Genomic DNA, 23398 nt, shown 5'->3' with positions numbered 1-23398 from the left:
CAGTCAACCGCCGTAGTTGAGCCTCACTGCCATTTCTCCCTCCCCTATTCCTCCCTGAGATTTGATATCCTGCCCGTCTAGATTCCGGTTTCCAGTTTGAACTTTCCCCGAGTCCTCGGATTACACACAATATACAAAGATGTTGATTAAGTGAGTCATGTGTGCTGTGTGCTTAGCCCCCATCCTTGCATTATGAAGATCCGACGAAACAGCCACCCTGGTGAAAATGAGGCCATAGGCTGACCGTTGAGCGTTGCTGCAGAGTTCGCACCCTTACCGGCAAGGAGATTGAGCTGGATATCGAGCCTGATTACAAGGTATTGTCTCACCTCTGGCTACGGTTTCTTTTTGACCACGTCGTATCCGTCGATCTACGCATGGCCGAACGATAAATTATTTTCGCTCGAGCCACGGTTAATAAAATTACGCAGGTGTCCCGGATAAAGGAGCGTGTCGAGGAGAAGGAGGGTATCCCACCTGTTCAGCAACGGTTGATCTTTGGTGGAAAACAAATGTACTGGAACTCCGGAACGAAGTCTGCCATACCGAAGAAGTGAAGTTTCGCTAATACGTTTGTTGTGGGTGATAGGGCCGATGATAAAACCGCATCGGAATACAACCTCGAAGGAGGTGCGACGCTACACCTCGTTCTCGCGCTCCGTGGTGGATCTCTGACCTTGTAAACGCCTACCTTGAGTCCTGAACATCGTACTCCACCGGGGTTGCGAATAGTGTGCAGTGTCTGAATAAGCTGGGTGGTTTTCTGCAGTTGACACTCGAAGCCACGCCGATCATTGTGGCATGAACCCAGCTCATCTATGTTTTCGTTCACTATACCCTGGAGGTGGAAGCGGGCTGTCCAGTGCTGGCTGCAAGCGAATGGTGTTTTAATATCAGGAATGCGTCCTGAACCCGCATAGCATGTCTGTGTCACATGCATGTCGCCCCCGACTCAGAATGACTCTTAATGTGCCACACCAACGCAGTAATGATAAGCTTCACGAAAGAATTCTCAAAACACAACATCGCAAAAAGAGGATAGAGCAAAAGATGTAGTCGTAATAAAGAAAATGCTTGTCAAGATTTTGAAGAAGAATGTAACTGGATATACCTTGGAAACGGAGACTTGAGCAGCAAAAATGCACATGCGTTTGCATCACGATCATAGACCTCGTAAAGATCATGCGGTTCAAATACAGATACACCTCGAGGTGTTCTTCGAGAAAACTCCATTCAACAATGCCAAGTTGGGGTGTTGAGTATACAAAGCCAGAAAAAAAGAAGGGAAGAGAAGATGAACCCAGGTCAGCATGTAAACGCCCATCGCTAATACCATCAAAAAGACAAGCTACACTCCAACCCCCTGAACTGATATACCTTCAGAGCTATGATTATTATTTGGGATTTTGGTAACATCAGGAATGGAGGCCATGACAGTTTCGAATCCAATATGATGTTAGTTAACTTTTCTTTTTTAGGTTGCATGAAAACATTTGGAGGAGGTCGTTTTCGAATCATTGCAGGACGAGGAGCTTGCGCTGGGGAATCTCTGGGCCCATCGGCAGCAGTACCGAGCTCCATTTCAGCAAATCGATGTCTTTCCGTGTGTGAGCGTGCCGGAGAGCTAATTTCTGCAGATGAAAGCTCATTGCGACTATTTGAAATATGTGTCTGGGTATTCCTCGACTTTGAGCTTGCAGCAGCAGGCAATTGCGACGAAGCAGAGGAACCGGGGGTGCTAGAGCCCGGTCGTTGCCCGGAGGCAATAGCCCGTAGCCTTGCTTCCCTATCCCGTAAGGACGTGGATACCACTGGCTTTTGATTTCTCCGATCGGGTATACTCTGAAGATTAGACCGCCCGGGTGCTCTCAATGCAGGAGGGTTAGTCCGCCGAGGTATGGCAGGTTCTGTTGGCCGTCTATGCTCCTCGATCAAGGAACGAGGGGCTTGTCTGACTTGTGTGGCTCTATTATTCAGGTGTTTCGTTGGCACAGCCAGGGCATTATTCCGTTTTGGAGCAGTAAATATACTGCTCTTTTTCTTGGGTGGAGGCGTCGGTCGCTCAAAGGACCAGAGAGGTGATCCTAATGGGTCTGACGAACCGAGAGTATTCCTCGTAGATGTATACATAGGTTTGATGCCGCCCATTTTTCGGTCATACGAAGCATATCGTTGCTTTGCCGTTGGCCTTTCTCGGGGTAGGCGAATATCGCGGCGGTCAGGGACAAAGTTAACACTATTTTTGGCACGTTCTGAACTGATCCCATCTAGGGCCAGCTTCAGTTTCTCGGCATCTTCATCCACTTCCCTCTGCACACGTTCCCGAAGATCGCAATATACGTCATACCAACAATCGGATTGTTCCGGTATATCATACTCGTCCCACCTAGGTATATCTCGCTTTATAAACTCGAGCCAGAGCTCTTTATCTTCGTCTATAATATGAGGGGATTGCAGTTCTAGTGTTCTCTATCAAGGCGGCAGTGGTCAGCTAAGGGGCTAGTCAACTGGTCCTAGAACGACTCACGAGTTTCTCAGGACTTTCGATTTTCAGGAGAAAAGGGCGCGCAAGGATATACGGGACATTTCCAATATCATTTAAATCTGAGGAAGTTATGAGGTTAGTATGAGGATTCCAAGCACAAGTTCAGCGGGATATGCGCACATTTCACGTTCTTAACAGCAGTCGCTGTACATAGTTGGAGGAGCGAAGGCGGCGGCATTATCGAGTATGGGACCAAGAGGCAGCCAAGAAGGTAGCATGGGTAGATTGCGATATATCGAGTTCGTAAATGTGAATGAGAAGAGGTTCTGAAAATATGAGTGATATGCCCAGGGAAGCCCCAAATGGTGCATTAACCCAACTCGACTATTACAGGGGGATGATGTGTTGATACAAGTGGTTCAAAGTACAATGAATGGTCCCTCCAGCGGATTACGCTTATCACATGATTTGATTGGCCGAAAGCGCTCCGGGTCGACGTGGATGACCTTATCCGTCTTCCCGTATGTACAAACCAATAAAACAACATTGAAATAGTGTCTGATTTCTTGTACTAACTAACATACAGTACTTTGTAACCATAACAGCATTCGATATCGACATAAGAAAGACAGTGGGTATTACGAAAACAAAACTGAACAAAATAAGGGAAAGAACGTCAAAAGAAAAAGACAAGGCCAAGAAAAACAAAGAGCAAGGACTGCAAAAACATCAAGATATGGAAATGGCTGAGTCACTTGTGGAATAATGGCATATCTCCCCTTGGTCATATGCTTAAGGAGTCAGGTGTGAAGCTTTAAATCCCCAGGTTCGTGGCAAAGCCTTCTACTTTCGTGTACTGACTTCACCATTCGCAGGCATCTGGCCCAACCAGGATGGCGGGCTGATGCCAGTCTGCTCGTGGATGGTGGTGAGAAGAGGCGGAAGGCCTTGCATGATATTTCGGACGGGGGCCATTGCATCTCCAGAGCCCTCTCCTTGTTTTGAAGTCAGCCTCTCATCACATTGGAAATAACGCCTACGAGTGATACTCACCGGTGTTCCACGCTGAGATCTTGGGTGATAGTCCTCTGATAGCATCGCCGTTGGCCTTGGCTAATTTCTCATATGTACCGCTCTCCATCATTCTGAACTGTAAGAAGGCTTGGGGTCCTCCGAGGACGTCAATAAGGGCACCGTATGCCTTAGACATCTCGAGAATTCCTTCAGCCTCGCGCTTTTGCTGATAGAGGGTAGCATCGGCTTCTTTGCTTTGACGATAATCTAAGTATATTTAGCGCAGGGACTCTCTATCTTCAAGAATCTAGTGAACTTACAGGCTGCGTCTGCCTCCATCTTTTGTTTATACAACCGCGCATCAGCTGCTCTCTGTTCTGTGTAGTAAGCGGCATCTGCATTCTCCTGTGCAGACTCGCGCTTAACCTTGCTTTTAGTGACCTCACTGGCCCTAAGGCGTTCCAGTTCGGTTTCGGCACGCTTGGACTCCACTTGCTTTTGTAGCTCTGCATCTTTCATCTCTGTCTGGCGCTTGGTTGTAATCTTGCTGATTTGAACACTAGCATCAAGCTCAGTCTGACGGTTCATGAGCTCGGAATCTGCCTTGGCTTTTTCGGCCTTCCGTTTCGTCTCCAATACCGCAGTATCGGCATCGATTTTGGAGATCTCCTGCTTCATTTTACCCTTCTTCTCTGCCTCTCCAATCTCACCTTTCATCCGTGCCTCAGCAACATCGATCTTTGCTTGATTAAGAGCTCCTTCGTGCGCTTTTTGGCTTAGGATGCTGAAGTATTCGCTACCAGGAGTGTCCTGGAGCTCTTTGACATTGGCGTTGTAACTGTGCGTCTGTTAGTGGAAGGAGCATTCATTGAATCATGGTGGCTTACATTCGCAGGCCAAATTGCTGAAGTTCCTTCTGTACGTTCTCAATCACTGCCAGTGTGCAACAGCGTTAGCTAAGTTGGGCTAGCCCGGTTGAATTGAAGCTACAGACCTTTGTTTTTGAAAACCTGCCGTTCCTTGAACACCTCCTCCATGGACATGCTGGAAACGATGACTCGAGTTTCACCTTCGATAATGCCTTTCACGATTTTTTGGACATTAGTTTTGTCATCAGCGTTCTCCGCAAGAAGCCGAGCGTAATCCTTGAGTGCCTCCAGTTCATTGTCGGCACCGATAGTGAAAACTGCCGGCAATGAAAATTGGAGCTTTTCCATAGTCATGGCCTGAAGATTGAGCGCCAAATCAAAGGGCGTCACAGAGATCCTCGCGCACTACTCATGAGATAAAACCGTGCCGTCAGCATTGAACTTTCAAGCAGTGAACTGGTTGGCCCTTGGAAAGGGAAAACATACTCGCTGGAAGGGAAGTACTATAGCTTTCTTGCAAATGCGAATGTCGTCTATCCCGGCTCCAGTGAGCACGAGATATTCGCTTGGCTTTGCAACCGCATACCTGTTCGACGCTGAGTTAGCCCAGACAATTTGAAGACGAATGTTTCTTATAGGTAACGGTATATCACATTTTGAGCGTGTTGTTTTACTGAAGTCTTTAATACTGCCCGACAAAATTCGACAGTATTCAGGATGTCTAAGTTGTCTTAAGCCGCAACCTGGACGTTACTTATATAGCGCGGATTAAAGAGCCTCAGAGCTACGATTACATGATAGTTACAGGTACACCCCATGATGACGCCTGACGATATGCCCTGCGTTCCATAGAACTTCGGCACATGTTCCGGACAAAGCATTGTTCTACGCAGGAAACTCGGGGCAACCCCTTATAGTGAGGAGGCGATGCGGTTGGTGCCATGAAATACGAACGCCCGACGGGGCACAGCAATGGGCAGACACAGCCTTGCATGCATGAGCTAAAAGATTAGCCCATTGGCAAGTCCAATACTAGACTAGAAAGACCCGCATCAATCCATGTCAAGGCTGGGCGAGCCATCGGCTTCCGGGGGTAAGCTGCGGGTTACCTAGGTTGCCAGGCTTCCGAACGGTTGGGAGATAGCCATGCTCGTGTTAAGTGACTCAATGATTTGGCCGCAAGGTAAGAATGCTCCGGTTAAGTTAGGGAAAGCTAAGGTAAGGAAAATTGACATCTGGATGCATTTATGATTTGACTCATTCCGGAATAGGCAATCGCAGTTCTATTCCATAGCCTTGAGAAGTCATCTATGGAATGAATATCCACGGCATTAATGCCCCTGTAAGGCTGTACCACTTGTCAACAGGTGGTGTCACGTGCAATAGCACTCCACCCCACCAAGCAAACAACGCAAAACTATCTTGGATGGCATCATCATTGCGGAGGGGCAAGAAGACCACGGTGAACTTCTTCAGTGCGTGTTAGCATCTCCTTAGAAGAAAAAGTTTGCAAATTTACAAGATAACGCATATTACAAGGTATCTACGTTCTGCATGATTCTCATCCTAAACAACCACAAACCCCAGTCAAAGCCGAAAGGCCTGCAGCGGAGTACATGGCAGCTCCTTTTTTTGTTGTCCAGGATACCTGGTCCTGACTACAATTACGCTCCTACCTCTTGGCTTCAGATATAAGCTCCCTTCAACATCACCGATTCCGAATAACTCAACAATTCATACTTATTAGATATACCGACTCCTACTGAGCTGATCGCTAACAGGTCTTTTAGACGTAACAGCAACATGGCGCCACGCACGCAATTGGAGATCATTACTTCGTCTGTCTTGCGCCTGGTTAAGGAAGAAGCATCTTACCACCGCGAATTACAGGAACAGACAGAGCGCATTAGGAAACTAGAGAGTCAACAGGGTGGTGATGAGAACAAAGAGTATATGTTGAGGCAGGAGGTATCTGCAGTCATGGAGAAGCTCTTATGAATAGATTTGCTAACCCTGTTAAAGCGTCTTGCGCTCGAAGAAACCAAGAAGGTTCTCCCAAGCTTGAAACAGAAGCTCGAAGAATCGATAGCGAAGCTTCAGAGTCTCCTGGTTAGTTCCATCAATTGCGCTCCACATGATTTGTTTCCCTCTTGCTAACACTCCGTGGCAGACCGAGGAGGGCAAGAAAGGACCTGAGAGCAACGTCGAGCATATCAATGCTGCCAAGGACGCTATATCAAAGGCCAGGACGGCTGAGAGAGAGATCGCTTGAGGGCCATCAGCTGGGGGGTCAATTGGACATCAGTGCAATGCATATGCTACCATGCTAATGATACAACCACCTAATGTCAAATGAAAAGAAAAAAATTATAAATCACGAGAAATTCCATAATCGAACGCCGTCCAAGCATAACTCCTTACCTCATAAAGGATATATCAATAGCATGATAATAACAGATGTGTATGCCGCTTACGTGATATCCATTCTGTCAGGCACTTCTTCTCCCTCCTCTAAGTCATCAGGATTCTCTCCATTCTCATCTCCCGTTACTTCACCTTCGTCCACCATAGTAGCATCCTGTTCTGGCGATTGATTCTTTTCATCTCCAGCATGGTGACTTGCCGTAAGGGCGATGCTCCCCCCGCTGCTGTCAACCTCTCTGCATGTAGGCCAGCAGGTGAACGACCCGTTTCGTCGTGCGCTTGTTGAGATGGAGTAGCGCTATCAGATTCATGTCGTGGTGTATTCGCTCCACTAGACTTTCCCTTGGAAGGAACGTCGCCGTCGTCTCCATCTTCGCCCTCTTGCATACCTTCCCTGCGTTCAACCTCTTCCTTTTCATCTCTGATTAGACGTCGGAGCTGCATTCCTTCTTCCACAATACGGCCGAATTGCTCTCGTCGTTCAGCCCAGGTCTTCGCATAGTCTTTGCTCTCTTTCTCGAGCTCAGTGATCTCCGCCTGTAGCTTCTGTAGGTTGGCTTGCTGGTCTTCCCGCGGCTTCAAGAGACGGTTGCTGGTGATTTTATCGGCCAAGTCATCGTAGCTTTTCCGCAGTGCTAAGAGCCGTTGTGCTTCTTCTAACTGAACCCTCAACTCGGCTGTGTTGTCGCGTACGGCTTGCATGGTGGAGAGAATCCGAAGTTTCTCGGCTGCATAGCGTTCGCGTTCCTTCTCATTGCTTGTCAAGAGAAATTGAATGCGCGCGATACTACTCTCGAATGCAGCAAAGTCCAGTGTTACGTCTTCACGAAAATGGCGCCATTGTTCAAGCCTTTTCTGTTTCTCTGCTTCTGCGACGGTGGCATCGTCGTCTGTTCCATCTGGCGGCGGGGTGGGAGGAAGGGTTGCATTGGAGACAACTAGCGAATCGGGGTTCAAAAGTCGTTTGGATATACGTTTGAAAGGTTTCTCTTCGACGTTCAGCAGGCGCGACTTGTGGAGAGCATCTGGAAGGCGTTAGCGTGGTGAAGTGGAGGAAGCTTGTCCAAGGTCAGTGACAACGCCGACCTTCTTCCGACTGATCTAGTAAGCCGTAAGACGCCATTGTACGAGCAAATCAAAGTATGATTCTTGCGATTGACGCCGATAGCAGACGGTTGAACAAATCGGTGGTTGCTTCGGTCGCCGAGGAGGTTGGGTGCTTTAGAAAAAGGCTGATGCGAGCGGTCTGGGGATCCGCGCTAAGGCCGTTTCTTTCTTTCTTCAGTCTGCCGCCATAAATCTTGCTACGAGGGTGCCTTTTATGGTACCGTACTTTCACACCCAACTCCTACTAACTGTTATCGCTGCCAACAACGCCGAGTGAGCCAACCAACCACGGCCCTTTGGGGTCAATGCTAACTATTCATCCAGTATCCGCTGGAATTTTCTATATTTAGCGATGCCAATTGCCCCCCTATTATCTAGGCTTCGTGACAGGCTGGATGGAGCCTTCTGAACATGCTTCTGGTGCTTATACGCAAACGACGCCCGATCGATCTACGAATTCGACATTTACAAAAGCCTATCAGTCTTGACTGGTTGATAATGTTTTACTGATGGAAACGACTTGCAAAACCCCTCCGTGCCTGTCCCATCTGCGGCACCTTTCGTTACCGTCATGACGGAGATATACTCGGGGCTCCATATGGGCCAACAGTTCACCTCGCTGGAAGAGTTCAAAGCATTGGTACGAAGTATTTCGGTCAGGCAGCATTGGGAGCTTCGAGTGACAAGGAGCAACAAAAAGAGTGTGGTGATAGGCTGTCGATCGTCGAACAATTGCTTTTTCCGCGTCGTCTGTCGCGCGAATAAGAATGCGACATATATTAGCAGCCTTCAAGACCGCCATAGCTGTCGAAGCAATGCGACTTCCACCATCAAGACACCTGTTCGGTCAGAAGTGTCGCATGTGCGGTTTCTCCTCAACGAAATACCGAAACTCTTCGATATGAGGAACGACGTTAAAGCGCAAGAGGTTGTGGATGCCGTTAAGCGTTACCATGGCTATGAGATATCGATACGGCAAGCGCAGCGTGCCCTGATTAGATTGCAGCAACAGCAGACACAAACCCAGGAAGAACGAGCTGACACTCTCGACTCCAGCGGAGACGACCAACAAGGCAGCCATCTACCCCAATCTGAGGAACCGGCAGAAGGTTCAACTTACAGCAGTCTTTCTGGACCGAGATGGATCCCAGATAATATGCAACATGGCATCATGGACGCCGAGGGCATTCAGCACAGTGGCATGCAGCGCAACCATCCTGCACTTCAAGCTCCACAAATCCACGGCGAACCTTTGCAGTCGCACGCTCAACTAGAAGCTTCGCATCAAGTACAACCAACAGCTGCAGTACATCATCCACCCAATATTCAGTCCCCGGAGCAAGCAACTTTAGGCAATCCTCTTAATCAGCCGATCACACCTCACCAGGCTCGTTATGCAGTGTCAGCCCCCAACCCTCCGTCAGCGTCACAGACTGGGCAACCCAAGCCCCAAAGACGGCTTCAAACGGAGGGGCATCCTGCTGCTGCGCAACTAGTTCTCACAAACTTCAAGATTGAGTTCACATGCACTACATGTGGAGCCTTGAACCAAAGCTTTTTTCCAAACCAAGGAAACGTTACTGGCGGAAATTATCTGCCTCAGCCTCCTATACCTGGTCAGAGCTCTGCAGCAGAAGGCACAGGGCGCCCGACGCAGTCTATTCAAGGTAGCAGTGGTGCTAGTCGCGTGGCTGAAGCCCATGGGTATGGGGGAGACACCGCGGCTGGTCCCCGCGGCGTACATTCACCCTGGACGCCAGGTACTCTAGATGTTCCAATTGCGCCTGCACACACCTAATCCACGTAGAATGATTAAGGGTGTCATGGCTAGTTGGTACTGCTAAGAGGTCACTTGTAACTTTTCACCAGACATGTTCATTCAAGTCTCTGGACTGACTTGCTCTAATCAAGTACATAAGCTAAAATGGGTTGAGCCTAGAAGCCACTGGAAATACACCTCATTTGCTGAAGGACACTCCTGATCATCATCAGAACCAGTAGGTCGAACTATTCGTCTTTGAATGCCAGTACGCCTCCTGTGCCTGCTCCTCCAAGAATGTGAGATACCCACATTGTTGATTACGCGGACAAGCAAGTGGGCATTTTCGACCAGGTCGAATGTGAAAAGCAAACGAATACGTTGTTCGAGTAATGACGATAAGATAGCGATGAGTACTATCTCAGACAAAAACCCGGTTGTACAGCGAGTGAAGGAAAAGCGGGAGGGGGAGAAGATATAATCTAAAACATAAATCACAGCATAAAGCACAGGAAAATGAATAGATCAGTGGCTTTGATAAACGCTGAGTAAGTCCTTGGGCCATTGGACGGAATTCGGCACGCATCCGACCAAGCTCTCGGACCTCCGAACAGGGCTTGTCAATTTCCGACAGCAAAGATCCACCACATCCCTGATGGTTTCCAACGAGGAGCGAGAATCAGGGCGGAATGGGTCCCGCACAACTATCCACGGTCTAGCCTTTACCAATAGCGTCAATGCTTGAGAAGAAGTGGATTGATTCCGCCAGCTGGAAGTATCTGTGCAGTTCCCTGGGCAATAATTGGCTTTGGTTCTTTGCCCTCGCGTCGAATGAGAAGATGTCGGCATATAATCCGATGCTTGTTCAGCATGAAAGATTACGGCAATGGCAAGATGATAGAATGCGTCACACTCATTAACGGCATCAGCAAGAAAATTTTTCTCTTCTAGTTTCCCAATTGATTAGGTTGCTGCGCGTCCTTGCCTTATAGTTCCATCATTCTGTGCCCTCCTTTATAAAAGAAAGGAGAACGAAGATCTGTACTCAGCCACACATTCCCTATCAAAAACTCTTTGATCCCAATGGGTGTCAAACACGTACTATACCTTGTGAAGAAATAGCATCTGCTGCATGATATCTCATATTTCCCGATCTGACACTGCTCAGCCTCCAATGCAACGACCCAAGCATTGTTTGAATAGAACGCGAAATGATGAATCGGCAACAAGCTGCAGAGAAGGCTTTGCATGATCAGACTAATATTTTGCCACTTGGTCAACTACTGATTGTTTTTGCTGGCCTGGCAGTGTCACTACTTATCACTTTCGTCGACCAGAACGGCATCAGCGTTACTCTCCCCACAATTGCCAAAGATCTCCATGCTGAAAATACTATCTCCTGGGCGGGGACATCGTCCCTCATCGCAAATACTATGTTCACGGTGCTATATGGCCGTCTTTCCGATATCTTTGGCCGAAAGATAGTCTACCTTCTTGCGTTGGCCCTGCTCTGTATTGCCGATTTGCTCTGTGGCCTGTCACAGAATGCCCCTATGTTCTATGTCTTTCGGGGACTGGCAGGCGTTGCAGGAGGTGGTGTTACCTCTTTGACCATGATCATTGTGTCTGATATCGTGACCCTTGAACAACGAGGCAAGTACCAGGGAATCTTGGGTGCCTCGCTTGGACTTGGAAACGTAATTGGTCCCTTCCTTGCAGCTGCATTTATCATGAAGGCGACCTGGCGGGCGTTTTTCTGGCTCCTCGCTCCGTTATCAGTATGCTCTATAGTGGTGGGATATTTTCTCATACCAAACAATGCCCAGAAGTCTAGTTTCAGAAAGAATTTGGGGCGGATTGATTATTACGGGGTCATTGCGTCGTCTATCGGGATTATCTTCCTGCTCATTCCCATATCTGGTGGCGGCTCTTACTTCGAGTGGGACTCTGCAATGGTGATAAGCATGCTAGTCATCGGTGGTTGCTCTTTGATTGTTTTCATTTTCATAGAGTGGAAGGTGGCTACGCTTCCTATGCTTCCCAGTGCGTCTTTCATATATCTACCTTGCGGCGAAGACTAATGTTTCAATAGTGGTTATGTTCAGGAATAAAGTGATATGTACTTTGTTCGTGCAGAGCTTCCTTCTCGGGGCTGTCTACCAGTCGAACCTCTATTATCTGCCTTTGTATTACCAAAATGCTAGAGGATGGTCTCCAATCCTCTCTGCAGCACTAACGACGCCCATGGTAGCTTGCCAGTCACTGGCGTCCATCTGCTCTGGACAGTACATCTCTCGCCGCAAACGGTATGGGGAGGTGATCTGGGCAGGCTTCGGTCTTTGGACCCTGTAAGTGCTTACCTTATAGAGGAATCCTTTCAGATGATAGTCTAACAATATACGGTAACAGTGGTGCCGGCTTGATGCTTCTCTTTAATCGCCGTACCAGTATTGGAGCAATAGTCGTGATCGTTCTCGTACAGGGCATAGGTATAGGCTTCGTCTTCCAGCCTACACTAGTGGCATTCCAAGCGCACTGCACCAAAGCTCACCGGGCAGTTATAATATCGAACCGCAACTTCTTCCGCTGCCTGGGCGGTGCTTGTGGACTTGCTGTGTCGGCCGCGATACTACAGGCGGTTCTCAAGTCCAATCTGCCAGAGGGATACCAAAATATTGCTCACTCATCATACTCACTACCATCCAGATCAGGCGTTGCGGACGCAGATTGGGAGCAAATCATCACTGCCTATGCGAAGGCCTCAAGGGGAGTTTTTATTTTGCAAGTCCCGCTGATCGGGATTTGCTTTCTTCTGTGTTTCTTCATCAAAGATAGAGGACTAGAAAGGCCCAAGGACCCTGGGGAGGAAGAGGAGGAAAAGAAGAAACAGAAGGATGACGATAGCCGTGGAGCCCAGGAAAAACGTGTGCCCTCAGATCTTGAGAATCAGTCTGCATCTGCTAATAATGCGAGCCGTGGGGGTTAGCCGGATGACCTCCGATATTGGTCGAGAAATGTTCATATTGTCTGGGATAGTTTGCATATACGGCGTTTAGGTGTGTTCATAGATCAACGTGCTTAGGGTTAGGTTCTGTATCGCAGCGTACAAAAGTGGGTTAGGGCATTGTTCGATTAATGAAATAATGAGAAATATCTATGATTTCCTCTGAGTAACCTCTGTCAATAGTATGTACTTCCTACATTTGTACTTCAGTTACATTAAATGTTGTGCTCTTATCGATAAGGACTCCACGTGTCTTGGCTTTCCCCATATCCCGATTCTACTCCAAGTCTCCAACAACCATCTCCCCACATTGCTGGAATCCACTGGCGATCTATTGTTTGATGTGAACCATGACTTCACATAGATTTCCAAGTTATGGATTTAAATGAATTAACGGTGCCTTCTAGAGACTCGACTCCGTCCCAGGAATACAACCCTCGAAAGCGCGCCAGGACAGCATGTACGCGCTGCAAAACGAGGAAGCAGAAAGTTAGTCCCATCCTAATTTTGAGTGGGGGAAAATCGCGAGCGGAAATCCTGACAATTGTGTAGTGTGACAACGAGTACCCAATTTGCTCCAATTGCCAAAAGGCCGGGGCTGCATGTGACAAGGCCACCGTGCGACAGGAGAGCGGCCAACAAAATGCGTAAGCCTATCCACTTCAATAGCATTCTTCTGCCCCCAATTGCCCTAATGCAAGTAGGTACACTCGTGCTCTAGAAGAGCGTATCGAGTATCTCGAGTCGCAACTTAAGTCGGGACGGACGAGCAGTAATGCCAGTGGCGGTGTCTCAAATTCAGTTACGGCGTTCTTATCACCTAATAACCAAGAAGCGGTCCAGCGTAGTTCTCCAACGGGCATCGAGCATAACGCTATCGGGGACCTGGTGGGATTCCTTGCACTGAATTCTCTAGAGGCTCCTGCGTATGTGGGGTCGAGCTCAGGAGTCTCTCTGGCAGCCAACCTGGGTGAAATGGTTCAGACCACGGTCTGGAACCAAGTCCTAGCGCCACAGCGAGGTTCCGAGAACGCTCAATCTGCTGGGAATAGTGTAACTACGAGGAATGCAAATTTGGGTCTTTCCTATCAACCAGCTAGTGCGAGACATGCCAGTGATCGGTCTCGAGCACCGAGGATGGAGGAGCTACTGGCGAAAGGTGCTGAGCCACCGAATGACGAAATGGGATCGCGAATCATGAATGCATATCTGACACGACTCCATACCCGGTATCCATTCCTAGATAGGAGAGAGCTATGGCGACTGCACGAAGCCCGCTGGCAGTTAGCGAAGAAAAAACGCGAGGAACTTTCTAAAGTTGAGAAATTTGGAATATTTCAACTATACATAGTCTACGCGATCGGAGCGACCTTTCTCCAACTAAGTGAGCGGTACTCATACATCCCTCCCGAGGTAAGTCGTACACTATGAGGTTTCGGAATATAGTCTAATTGGTGGAAGCGATTCTATATGACCGCCCTTCAGCAAGCTTCAGCTATGTGCGAGGCACGGTCCATTGAAAACATAAAAGCCATGACGCTTTTAGTTGTGTACCACCTTCGCTCGGCGTCTAGCCAGGGAGTGTGGTACATGATAGGGCTAGCTATGCGTACTGCTATTGACCTGGGGCTCCACAGGAAGGCGAATGAGGTCAATCTTGACCCATTTACAACCCAACTGCGGCGAAGACTATTCTGGACAGTTTACTACTTAGAGAGGGTTGTCTCCATGTCCCTGGGTCGGCCGTTCAGCATTGCAGATAGGAACATCGACCTCCCCTTGCCCTTAGACGTGGACGACGACGTACGGGACTCCGCTATTCTAACAGCACCTCCCCCGACAGATAGACCAACAACGATGACATTTGCCTTATACCTAATCAAGGTACGTCAGATTGACTCCAAAGTTCAGCATAAGATATATCGAGCAGACCGCCCACTCCACGCCCTTCGGTCAAAGATGGACCGTCTATTCCTCGAATTAGAGGAGTGGAAACAATCGGCACTGCTTCGATTTAGTGGGCCAGATCTCGACTATCCGATGCTACACTATAACCGGGCGCTGCGACTTCTGATCCAGCCTTTCCTGCCATCGCTTCCTCTCACAGACCCGTATTATCATATCTGTCTCCGCGCGGCTGGTGATATCTGCCAGACTCATAAAAGATTACACCAGACGCTCGAATACGGCCACTCTTTCCTAGCAGTGCAGACCGTCTTCATGGCAGGCATCACATTGTTGTACGCCCTATGGACGCACACTAGCGAGGTATGGTCCGTACAGATGAGCAACGACATCCGCGCCTGCTCCACGGTGCTATTCGTCATGGGCGAACGAGCAGCATGGGTCAAGAAATATCGGGACGCATTCGAGCTCCTCGTCAACGCAGCCATGGAGAAGCTTGAGGGAAGCGACGCAGCCAAGAAAGTTGGAATGGCCGAACTGATGACAGCCCAACATGGCAGTGCCAATCCCCGCAACACTGCTAGCATGTCCAAGGAGGATCCAACAACCGGTCCAGGCATGCCCGATGTCAACTCAGTGCAGATGGATCCGACAGCGCAGGATCATGGAGTGCGCATGGCATTCCAACTTGCCCCCTGGATTGACCTGGAGGAGGATTGCCCGTTCTGGATGCCTGATTTTGAGACTTTAGAGAGCTTATCCGGGAATCTCTGGGGTGGTGAGGATCCTGTACTGTTTGATCCTCTGTAATATGCGACCCAATATACCATAGAAAAGATTATAAAGATTATATTGTAAATTAATAAATGAATATCTCCTTTAACACTGTATTTCTGTAAGGGAAAACTGTTTGCTAAAGGAAAGCGAAACTATAGAAGAGTTGACTTAAACAATACTATGCGTACTACAACAGAATATGGAAGATCATAGGATTATCATACCCTTCAACAATAAAATCCCTGTAACGTATTTTCTTTTCTTAACTGTTGTTCAAAGTGACTATTCTTCTACAGCAGATTCGCGATGCACATACCTAAGAAATCAAGGCCAAACTTTGATATCACCGTATAATCCATTCTCTGTACAAACTCAGCATGAACCAACAATGCAATAACAGAAACAAGAACGGGACAAATTGGCAGCATAGAATCACCGATATTAAGACTGTTGTGCAGGCAAAGAATCTGTGACGTCTGGCGTTGACTAAAAGGTCACGTCCAGATGACGTCGTCGCGATATGCATAGATCAAGAACAAATACATCATAGTTCTACATCCGGATAGATATAAATACTGTCCAAATCAACACAATCAAACAGTTTACTAAGACATATACAATCAATTTTATCTGAATAACAAATAAATTTCTCTAACAAAAATGCCACAGCAAAAGAAACAACACACAGTAGCCGTCATCGGCTCCGGAAACTGGTACATACATACATACATACCCCCCAATATACAACCACAGCAACTCAATACTAACAACCTCAAAAAAGGGGCTCAACAATCGCCAAGATCCTCGCCGAAAACACAGCCTCACACCCCGACCTCTTCACCCCGAAGGTCCAAATGTGGGTATTCGAAGAACAGATCCAGGTCCCGTCCGACTCTTCCCACCACTCTAGATACGGCGATGAGCCCCAGAACCTAACCGAGGTGATCAACGCCGTGCATGAGAACGTAAAATACCTACCGGGGATCAAGCTCCCAGAGAACGTGGTCGCGAACCCCGACCTCGAGGACGTGGTGAAAGACGCAACAATCCTGGTCTTCAATCTCCCGCATCAGTTTATCGAGAAGACGCTGGATCAGATCAAGGGGAAGCATTTGCCGTATGCGCGGGCGATATCGTGCGTGAAGGGTGTGGATGTGACGGATGGGGTGGTGACGTTGTTTTCGGAGTTGATTATGGAGAAGCTGGGGATATATTGCGGGTCGTTGTCTGGGGCAAATATTGCGCCGGAGGTTGCGGCGGAGAAGTTCAGTGAGACAACTATAGGATATGATACGCCGCCGATGGATGTCAAGGCTGAGGATGGAAGTCCGGGGGACAATAAGATCAAGATTGATGAGCAGAGGCAGGTCAAGACGAGGCCGACGCATACGAAGTTAACGCGGGTGCCAGAGGAACTTGTGGCGGTTGATGCGGAGCTGTGGCGGACGTTGTTTGGGCGACCGTATTTCCATGTCAACGTGGTGGATGATGTTGCGGGTGTTGCGCTGAGCGGTGCCCTAAAGAATATCGTGGCGTTGGCGGCAGGTTTTGTTGCTGGGAACGGATGGGGAGAGAATGGCAAGGCGGCAGTTATTCGGGTTGGAGTGGTGGAAATGGTGAAGTTTGGACGGACTTGGTTCCCACAGTCTGTCAACGAGAGGACGTTTACGGAGGAGAGTGCGGGCATAGCTGATCTGGTAGCATCTTGCTCTGCCGGAAGGAACTTCCGGTCTGCGAAGCATGCCGTGGAGAAAGGGGTGGGTGTAGACGAGATTGAAAAGACTGAGATGAACGGGCAGAAGTTGCAGGGAACGTCAACAGCGAAGTCCGTCCATGAATTCCTTGAGACGCATGGGAAAGTGCAGGACTTCCCTTTGTTCGACGCTGTATATGGTGAGTTTCATCTATGATTCTGGGGGCTGTTTCTGCGAACTGTGGTTGCTAATATCTGGTCAGGCATTCTCGAAGGCAAAACCAGCGTGGACAGTTTGCCAAAGTTGCTGGACAAGAGATTCGCTTAGATTGATACTGAATCTGTAAAGCTAGAACGCTCGCATAAACTGTATATAAATAACCGGGCCCCGAAGGCCTTCCAATTGGCACTGATAAATATTAAGTAAAATGGCGAGATAAACCGGCCTTGCGCTGTTCAATAAATCCGGATCCATGGTATTAAGTGTATTCATATAAAAACATTACAAGAAGCACCGATGGTGCAATCAAACAGACGGTACCATGGTCTTCAACCCCTTTGCTATCCGTTGAATCTGCCCTCCGTAATATGCCTGCTCCGATTAGCAAGCCGTCTCTTTGAATGTTAATGGGATGCCTTACAGTTTCTAGCCCAGCACCTATGATCTTCGTAGGAAGGAAACGAGTATAGAATGGAGCCGGAACCTTGTTCAGGAGCAACTGCGCCTTCTCATCTGGAACACTCTCATCGAGGAGCAACTGAGGGAACTTGGCATCAATAGCTGCCGGGCGGCCGATTCCAATTAGATCGCATGCGTTCTGCTTGATGGCGTATTCAGCACCTGTACGGCTTCGAAAACCGCCTGTCAGCATAAAGACAAGATCCGGGTACCGCTTGCGGGCCTCGGTTGCAAATTCGATGAAGAAGGCCTCGCGGGCTGCTGTACGGGCGCTCTTCTGCGGCTGTGTGCCTCCCATCATCTGTATGCGATGAGCCTGTGTGATAGACAGATGGATAATGGGGCGAGTGCGCCTACGCTGGGATCTTCATAACTTCCACCACTGACTTCGAGGAAGTCAATCCCGGCCTCTACCAGTAATCCGATTTGAGTCATGGTTTCTTCAAAGGTTGATGAGCTGTGGTCTGCAGAGTTAAGTTTGATGCCCACACAGAACTTCGATGGAACGGCTTTTCGAATTTCGGTAATGATATCCAGGACAAATTTTGCTCTTTTCTCCAGAGTGCCGCCGTACGCGTCTGTTCGAAGATTTGTCTGTAGCCAAGGTGTTAAGCAGCGCTTTGGTAGTTACCTGAGCCGGGTCGTTACCTTGGGGTTCAAGAATTGATCTGCGTTATTAGCAACCCATCCTTGCGACATTCACCGGCTCAGAGAGACATACCAATTAAATATCCATGGGCACCATGCAGCTCAATGCCGGAAAATCCACTATCGGCCATTAACCGAGCTGTATCAACAAACTTCCTCGTCACAGTGTCAATATCCGCCTGTGTCATCTCTCTCGGTGCGGGGAATGCGATCCTGCTAACAAACCAATCCAACCAGCCATCCCCAATCTGCACCGGAATCGCACTCGGCGCTATAGTCGGCGCAAAGAGACCACGGTTGCCTGCACCGCGGAATGACTGCCGACCGGGATGACTGATCTGCACGATGGCAGGGGTTCCATGCTGTTGACATGCCTCAGCATATTTGGCCCAGGTCGCAACGAGGGCTTCGTTACCCTCTCTGCCGGTATATTCACCATGCAGAGCAGGGTCTAAGGGACTCCCGAGGTGGTCTATGTCAACTTGGACGTTTCCTGACCAATCGCATTAGCATGTTGATATGGTAGGTTGCACAACAAGCTATTAAAGGCTTTACCTGTGAGCAGAGCGCCCCACCCTCCTTGACCCCATTGATTGTAGACATCAAGCAATGACGGCGTCGGACTATGCTCCCATCCTGCCAACATCTCGGCCATTGCAGCCTGGCAGCACTGTTAGAAAAAATAGTTTTGCGCTTCAGGTAGGTCTTTACCTTGACAAAGCGGTTGGGAAACACCAAACCGCAAGGTAGTTTGACGGCGTCGCCTAGAGGGGACGGCATTTTGGTAGTATATACTCCGTAAAGCGAAATGATTTGGTTGGGCCAATGTGACCCGGTACTAGAGGACATTCAGGATTGATATACTTTCCCGCAGATCGGATATGCACAACCGAGGCAGATAGTGTCCACTTTTTCTCATGGTGATAGGCGGAGCAAATGCAAGCCGAACGGATAACATGGGTCGTCGTGAGTAGCTTCACCAACTATATTGATTAGTGATAATTCTTAATAATGGTACGGAGAGGAGTACTAATCGGCTGATGCCCCTTTAGCAATCATAAACGAATCTTAGTAATAGTAGTAATATATGGAATGACACTAGTGTTTAGAAAAGAATCGAACCGAGATGAAATAACCTGGCTCGCGCATGGCATGCTGACAACTGACATGTATACCTTTGCTGCTATCGTCATAAGCTCTTGTTGCCTGGGGAAGAAAAGTCATGCCCCCAGTCCGGTATCTTCAGGTTTACCAGATGTGGAAAAGCCACGTGGAGCGGGGATCATATAGCCAATGGTGTTGTTAAACCAACCTGACAGATCTACATACACGGGGTTTGTTTTTTTTTTTTTTTTTTTTCTACGTATTTTTTCCCAGATGTTTCTTCCAAATGTCCACTGTGGCACTGCCAGGGACTATTCAAAGTCCATCCCAAATCCCAATCCGACATCCATTGCGAAAGATTAGATCCGCACAACCTTAACCTTAGCTCCGCCGCCGGGGAGATTCAAATCCAAACCTCCGCACCTTCCCCTCACTTCACATGCCCATGAGGGGAAATGCTTGCGAGGGTCCAGGTGGAGAGGCTCAAAGCCCCAGACAGATACCCTTGCCTCTACCAATCTACTGGAAGGGTTGGAACACGAATCACGAAAAACAAGTCCAATGTTATCAATTGTTATTCAATTTGCCCGAAATACCACAATCATGGACCATTCTAAAACGAACCGAACAAATACCCAAGTCCAAAAATGTGTGACAAATCGCAATTAGGGATGAACGGGGTATACATGAACAAGTGCATCCTTCTAGCCAACGGCTGTGAGGCATGAACAAAAAAGCGCTTCAAATCAAATCAAACCAGCCTGGATAGTCCCAGGATTTTAGTGAAGAAAGATTGCTCGAAGTGGGAATGCTACGGAGTCGAGCATGGAGAAAAAGGGGGGGGAATGATATGAGGGAAGGAAGAACAAACAGAATACGAGCGTTTACAGCTTGGCATTCTCATCACTCGACAGCCCGTTCAAGACCGAGGATGGGTTCAGGTTGTGCAGGAGGGCACCAACTTCCCTCTCCAAGGCCAGGACTTCGCTGTGAGCGTCATACATGCGGGCCTTGATCCAGGCATCAAGCGCGTCATCGTTCATGGAGCGCAAGGCGGTCTCACGATCAACCTTGTCTTCCTGTGCGGCACGCATGACCTTGCGCGTCACCACAACACTGACCTGGCGGATCCGGGTCAGGTCGGGATAGAGGAGACCGCGCTCGATCTCCTCCGCAGTCAGGGCCTGCGAGAGGGCCGCACCAGAGGCATAGATCATGCTGTCGGTGATCTTGACCGCCTTGGAGAGGATAGTACCCAGGCCGATACCAGGGAAGACATACATGTTGTTGCCTTGGCCGGGATAGTAGGTGCGAGTCTCTCCAGCAGAGTTGGTGAATGAGACGGGCTGGAAGGGGGAGCCAGAGGCAAAGAGAGCCCGACCATCAGTGTGAGTGATAGCGGTCTCGAAGTCACACTCGGACTTGGAGGAGGGGTTGGAGAGAGGGAAAATGATAGGAGCGGTGTTCCAGTCAGCCATCTTGCGCAGGATCTCTGGAGTGAAGACGCCACCAATGGTTGACAAACCCATGAGAATGGTTGGCTTCACATGGTCGACAACCTCCTCCAGGGTCTTGTACTGTTGGCCGCCATTGTCCTCCCGGGCGAAGTAGACCTTGTGGTCGGCGAGCTTGTCACCACGGTCAGAGGTGACGAGACCCTTGGTGTCGACCAGGTAGAAGCAGGACCGAGCCTCATCCTCAGTCATGCCCTCACGCATAAAGAAAGCAACAATCTGTTTAGCAACGCCGACACCGGCACTTCCCGCACCGAAGAAGACAGCACGGTGATCCTTGCAAGGAAGACCCGAGCGCTTTACAGCGTTGATGACTCCACCCAGGATGACGGCACCCGTGCCCTGGATATCATCGTTGAAGCACGTGTAAATATCGCGGTAGCGCTCCAAGGCAGGGAAGGGGTTCTTGAAGTCTTCGAACTGAATGACAATGCTGCAGGGCGTAAGCCGTTCCGTTAGCGCCCGTAATATCGGAAGATGTTGGGTCGATCAGGTGAGTCACTACTTACCCAGGCCAACGCTCCGTAAGAGCAGCCATCAACTCATCCATAAACTCCCGCTCCTCTTCCGGGGTAATCTTGTCACGGCGGCTACCCATGTACAACGGGTCTTCCCGGAGAGTCTTGTTGCTTGTTCCCAGATCCAAAGTCAAAGGAAGGGTGGCCTCGGGGCGAATACCTGCACATGCAGTATAGAGCGCCAACTTGCCAATGGGAATACCCATTCCATTGATGCCAAGGTCGCCGAGGCCGAGAATTCGGGAGCCATCGGTGATGCATGTGATCTCCACATGGGGTTGGGGCCAATTGGCAATGACTGCAGCAAGATTGCCGCGATCTTCCCAGCTTAGGTACATACCTGGTAAAACATCGTTAGCGGCCGGGTTTGATTCGTCGTGGCTGGGCTAGACAAGGTTCTGAAACTCACCTTCCGGTTGCTGGTAGATCTCGGACCATCTCTGGCAAGCTTCACCGACGACCGGGGTATAGATCAGAGGGGTAAGTTCCTACTGGATGTCAGATTCCTGATCTACGAAAATATAGCTTGCCAATATGGCTTTCATGATGCAGCTTGTTTTCGTCCCCACTTTCTGCACATACCCTTAGATGATCCGTCACCAGACGGTAGAACAGATGCACATTGTTCTTGCGAAGAGTGCTCAGGTAGAGAAACTTGTCAATGGGGGTTTGCTTCAAGGCCAATTGTGCCAGACCTGTAGCACAATTAGCTTCTCTCATCCCCGTGAGCATCCGGCGCCCCAGTATACATACATCTTGTCTTCTGAACCTCGTAGGATTCTGCGCGCGGGGGAGTCAGACCGTACGTGCGGAGGTACTTGCGGATGTAAGGAGGGTTGGCAGTATCATAGTTGGCCTCTCTGTAGGGTCAAAAAGGTCGTCGTCAGCGAGCATTTCTTTCATACGAGTGCTTGTTCCACCAGCCGGGGGGCGCCGTTGGGGTATAGATAGAAGGCACTTACACTGGAGCGGCATGGTTCACATACGACGTCGAGGTCGCATGGACCTGACGGCCTTGCTGTGAAGGGAGACGAGCCATTGGGGCAAGCTGAGTCACACTACTATTGGGGCGAGTACCAACAACGGAAAATGATAGTGAAGAAGACGAGGAGGAGACAGAGGAAATGGTTGCACGAGATGACAGAATGATAGGAAGCAGTCTGTTTTTATGTATGCGCGCTAACATTGAACCCCTCTGAGGAGTAATCCACAACATTCCGGTGGTCATAACACAGAACACCCGTTGTGATCTCCAGGGAGGTCGTCGCGAGGTCTAAGAACCAGGGCCGTGGAGTGATTAGACGAAGGCTCAGACTCATCAATCGGGAAGACTCGGGATCCAAAGGGCCAGTCAGGGAGGTCGGGATCGCGACGGTGGATATCGGGGAGGACGTTTAATGGTTGCATACTTTTAGTCCGAGTCTCACCAGTGGGAATAGGATACGAAGCTTTTTGGGAAATTTGGGGACGAATTGGGATGGGTGTGGAGAACGGGAAGAGTCTCCGAACCCGACAAATGCGGAGAAACAGAAATTCAAAAAGACGAAGCGAGCGATGCGAAGTGGCAGACAGGGCTGAAAGCGAATGAGAAGGAGGTAAACTGCAAAAGGAGTTGGCCATGGATTGCGGCAATTTTGGTCCAGGACGATAACTACCGTGTAGTACGGAGTACAGGTCGGGACGCAGGTATCAAAAAAGGCGATCATCTAAGTATAAAATTTCACGTTTGCAAATTCCGATATATCGACTAGTGCGGAGACACATTAGTAGTGGGTTTCCAATAAGTAGAGTAATACATATCCTATTTTTTGTCCCTTTTTTCTTTTTTTTGTTGAGATTTGCACCCGACCCCTTGATTATGGCATTTTACTGGACGTACGCAAATATGAATTGCGGTG

The 23398-nt window shown here is 49.0% G+C and overlaps 10 protein-coding genes across 10 annotated transcripts; 5 read left to right on the top strand and 5 right to left on the bottom strand.

The window, feature by feature from the left end:
• The first annotated feature begins 29 nt into the window (after positions 1-29).
• ANOM_005793 (NEDD8 family protein RUB1) lies at positions 30-1015 on the top strand. The gene is made up of 4 exons (XM_015551050.1): positions 30-150; positions 263-317; positions 432-514; positions 590-1015. Exons 1-4 carry the CDS (start codon positions 140-142, stop codon positions 681-683), a joined length of 243 nt encoding a protein of 80 aa, XP_015406933.1. The 5' UTR covers positions 30-139; the 3' UTR covers positions 684-1015.
• Positions 1016-1335: 320 nt separating this feature from the next.
• ANOM_005792 (elongin A domain-containing protein) lies at positions 1336-2723 on the bottom strand (the record flags this gene model as incomplete). Its single annotated transcript, XM_015551049.1, has 3 exons — positions 1336-2469; positions 2528-2604; positions 2666-2723. 3 exons carry the CDS (start codon positions 2721-2723, stop codon positions 1336-1338), a joined length of 1269 nt encoding a protein of 422 aa, XP_015406932.1.
• A 605-nt stretch (positions 2724-3328) lies between these two features.
• Positions 3329-4953, bottom strand: ANOM_005791 (flotillin domain protein; the record flags this gene model as incomplete). Its single annotated transcript, XM_015551048.1, has 6 exons — positions 3329-3480; positions 3539-3766; positions 3820-4337; positions 4387-4432; positions 4494-4773; positions 4855-4953. Coding segments are annotated over 6 exons (1323 nt in total), but the record flags the coding sequence as incomplete, so codon positions are not given.
• Positions 4954-6059: 1106 nt separating this feature from the next.
• ANOM_005790 (putative tubulin-specific chaperone Rbl2) lies at positions 6060-6752 on the top strand (the record flags this gene model as incomplete). Its single annotated transcript, XM_015551047.1, has 3 exons — positions 6060-6336; positions 6391-6477; positions 6539-6752. Coding segments are annotated over 3 exons (390 nt in total), but the record flags the coding sequence as incomplete, so codon positions are not given.
• A 163-nt stretch (positions 6753-6915) lies between these two features.
• Positions 6916-8070, bottom strand: ANOM_005789 (uncharacterized protein; the record flags this gene model as incomplete). Its single annotated transcript, XM_015551046.1, has 2 exons — positions 7879-8070; positions 6916-7817 (listed from the first exon to the last, which is right to left on the bottom strand). The coding sequence occupies exons 1-2, from the start codon at positions 7913-7915 to the stop codon at positions 6916-6918; spliced, it is 939 nt and encodes a 312-aa protein (XP_015406936.1). The 5' UTR covers positions 7916-8070.
• Positions 8071-8470: 400 nt separating this feature from the next.
• On the top strand, positions 8471-9697 carry ANOM_005788 (uncharacterized protein; the record flags this gene model as incomplete). The annotated part of the gene is made up of 1 exon (XM_015551045.1): positions 8471-9697. One exon carries the CDS (start codon positions 8471-8473, stop codon positions 9695-9697), a length of 1227 nt encoding a protein of 408 aa, XP_015406937.1.
• A 1172-nt stretch (positions 9698-10869) lies between these two features.
• Positions 10870-15377, top strand: ANOM_005787 (putative C6 transcription factor; the record flags this gene model as incomplete). The annotated part of the gene is made up of 7 exons (XM_015551044.1): positions 10870-11701; positions 11751-12006; positions 12068-12639; positions 13027-13151; positions 13215-13309; positions 13367-14075; positions 14124-15377. 7 exons carry the CDS (start codon positions 10870-10872, stop codon positions 15375-15377), a joined length of 3843 nt encoding a protein of 1280 aa, XP_015406926.1.
• Positions 15378-16004: 627 nt separating this feature from the next.
• Positions 16005-17365, top strand: ANOM_005786 (glycerol-3-phosphate dehydrogenase family protein; the record flags this gene model as incomplete). The annotated part of the gene is made up of 3 exons (XM_015551043.1): positions 16005-16057; positions 16126-17237; positions 17301-17365. 3 exons carry the CDS (start codon positions 16005-16007, stop codon positions 17363-17365), a joined length of 1230 nt encoding a protein of 409 aa, XP_015406927.1.
• A 198-nt stretch (positions 17366-17563) lies between these two features.
• ANOM_005785 (NADH:flavin oxidoreductase/NADH oxidase family protein) lies at positions 17564-19213 on the bottom strand (the record flags this gene model as incomplete). Its single annotated transcript, XM_015551042.1, has 7 exons — positions 17564-17629; positions 17679-18017; positions 18074-18310; positions 18365-18384; positions 18438-18857; positions 18920-19025; positions 19076-19213. The coding sequence occupies 7 exons, from the start codon at positions 19211-19213 to the stop codon at positions 17564-17566; spliced, it is 1326 nt and encodes a 441-aa protein (XP_015406928.1).
• An 812-nt stretch (positions 19214-20025) lies between these two features.
• ANOM_005784 (NAD-dependent malic enzyme) lies at positions 20026-22800 on the bottom strand. Its single transcript, XM_015551041.1, has 6 exons — positions 22463-22800; positions 22254-22360; positions 22083-22195; positions 21910-21988; positions 21492-21840; positions 20026-21415 (listed from the first exon to the last, which is right to left on the bottom strand). Exons 1-6 carry the CDS (start codon positions 22726-22728, stop codon positions 20353-20355), a joined length of 1977 nt encoding a protein of 658 aa, XP_015406929.1. The 5' UTR covers positions 22729-22800; the 3' UTR covers positions 20026-20352.
• Positions 22801-23398: the final 598 nt, after the last annotated feature.

This window comes from Aspergillus nomiae (genome assembly GCF_001204775.2).
Source record: "Aspergillus nomiae NRRL 13137 chromosome Unknown contig00132, whole genome shotgun sequence".
NCBI classification, from domain to species: Eukaryota; Fungi; Ascomycota; class Eurotiomycetes; order Eurotiales; family Aspergillaceae; genus Aspergillus; species Aspergillus nomiae.
The sequence above is the reverse complement of the archived record's forward strand: the minus strand, read 5'-3'. Positions and strand labels throughout refer to the sequence as shown.

Excerpts from the sequence above, each read along its gene's own strand:
- ANOM_005793 (XM_015551050.1), top strand. Across the intron at positions 318-431 it reads ATATCGAGCCTGATTACAAG|GTGTCCCGGATAAAGGAGCG; the intron begins GTATTGTCTCAC and ends AAAATTACGCAG. Across the intron at positions 515-589 it reads ATCTTTGGTGGAAAACAAAT|GGCCGATGATAAAACCGCAT; the intron begins GTACTGGAACTC and ends TGTGGGTGATAG.
- ANOM_005784 (XM_015551041.1), bottom strand. The coding sequence starts at position 22,728 with ATGACCACCGGAATGTTGTGGATTACTCCTCAGAGGGGTTCAATGTTA. Across the intron at positions 21,989-22,082 it reads TGGTGACGGATCATCTAAGG|GAACTTACCCCTCTGATCTA; the intron begins GTATGTGCAGAA and ends GACATCCAGTAG. Across the intron at positions 21,416-21,491 it reads CTTACGGAGCGTTGGCCTGG|CATTGTCATTCAGTTCGAAG; the intron begins GTAAGTAGTGAC and ends TACGCCCTGCAG.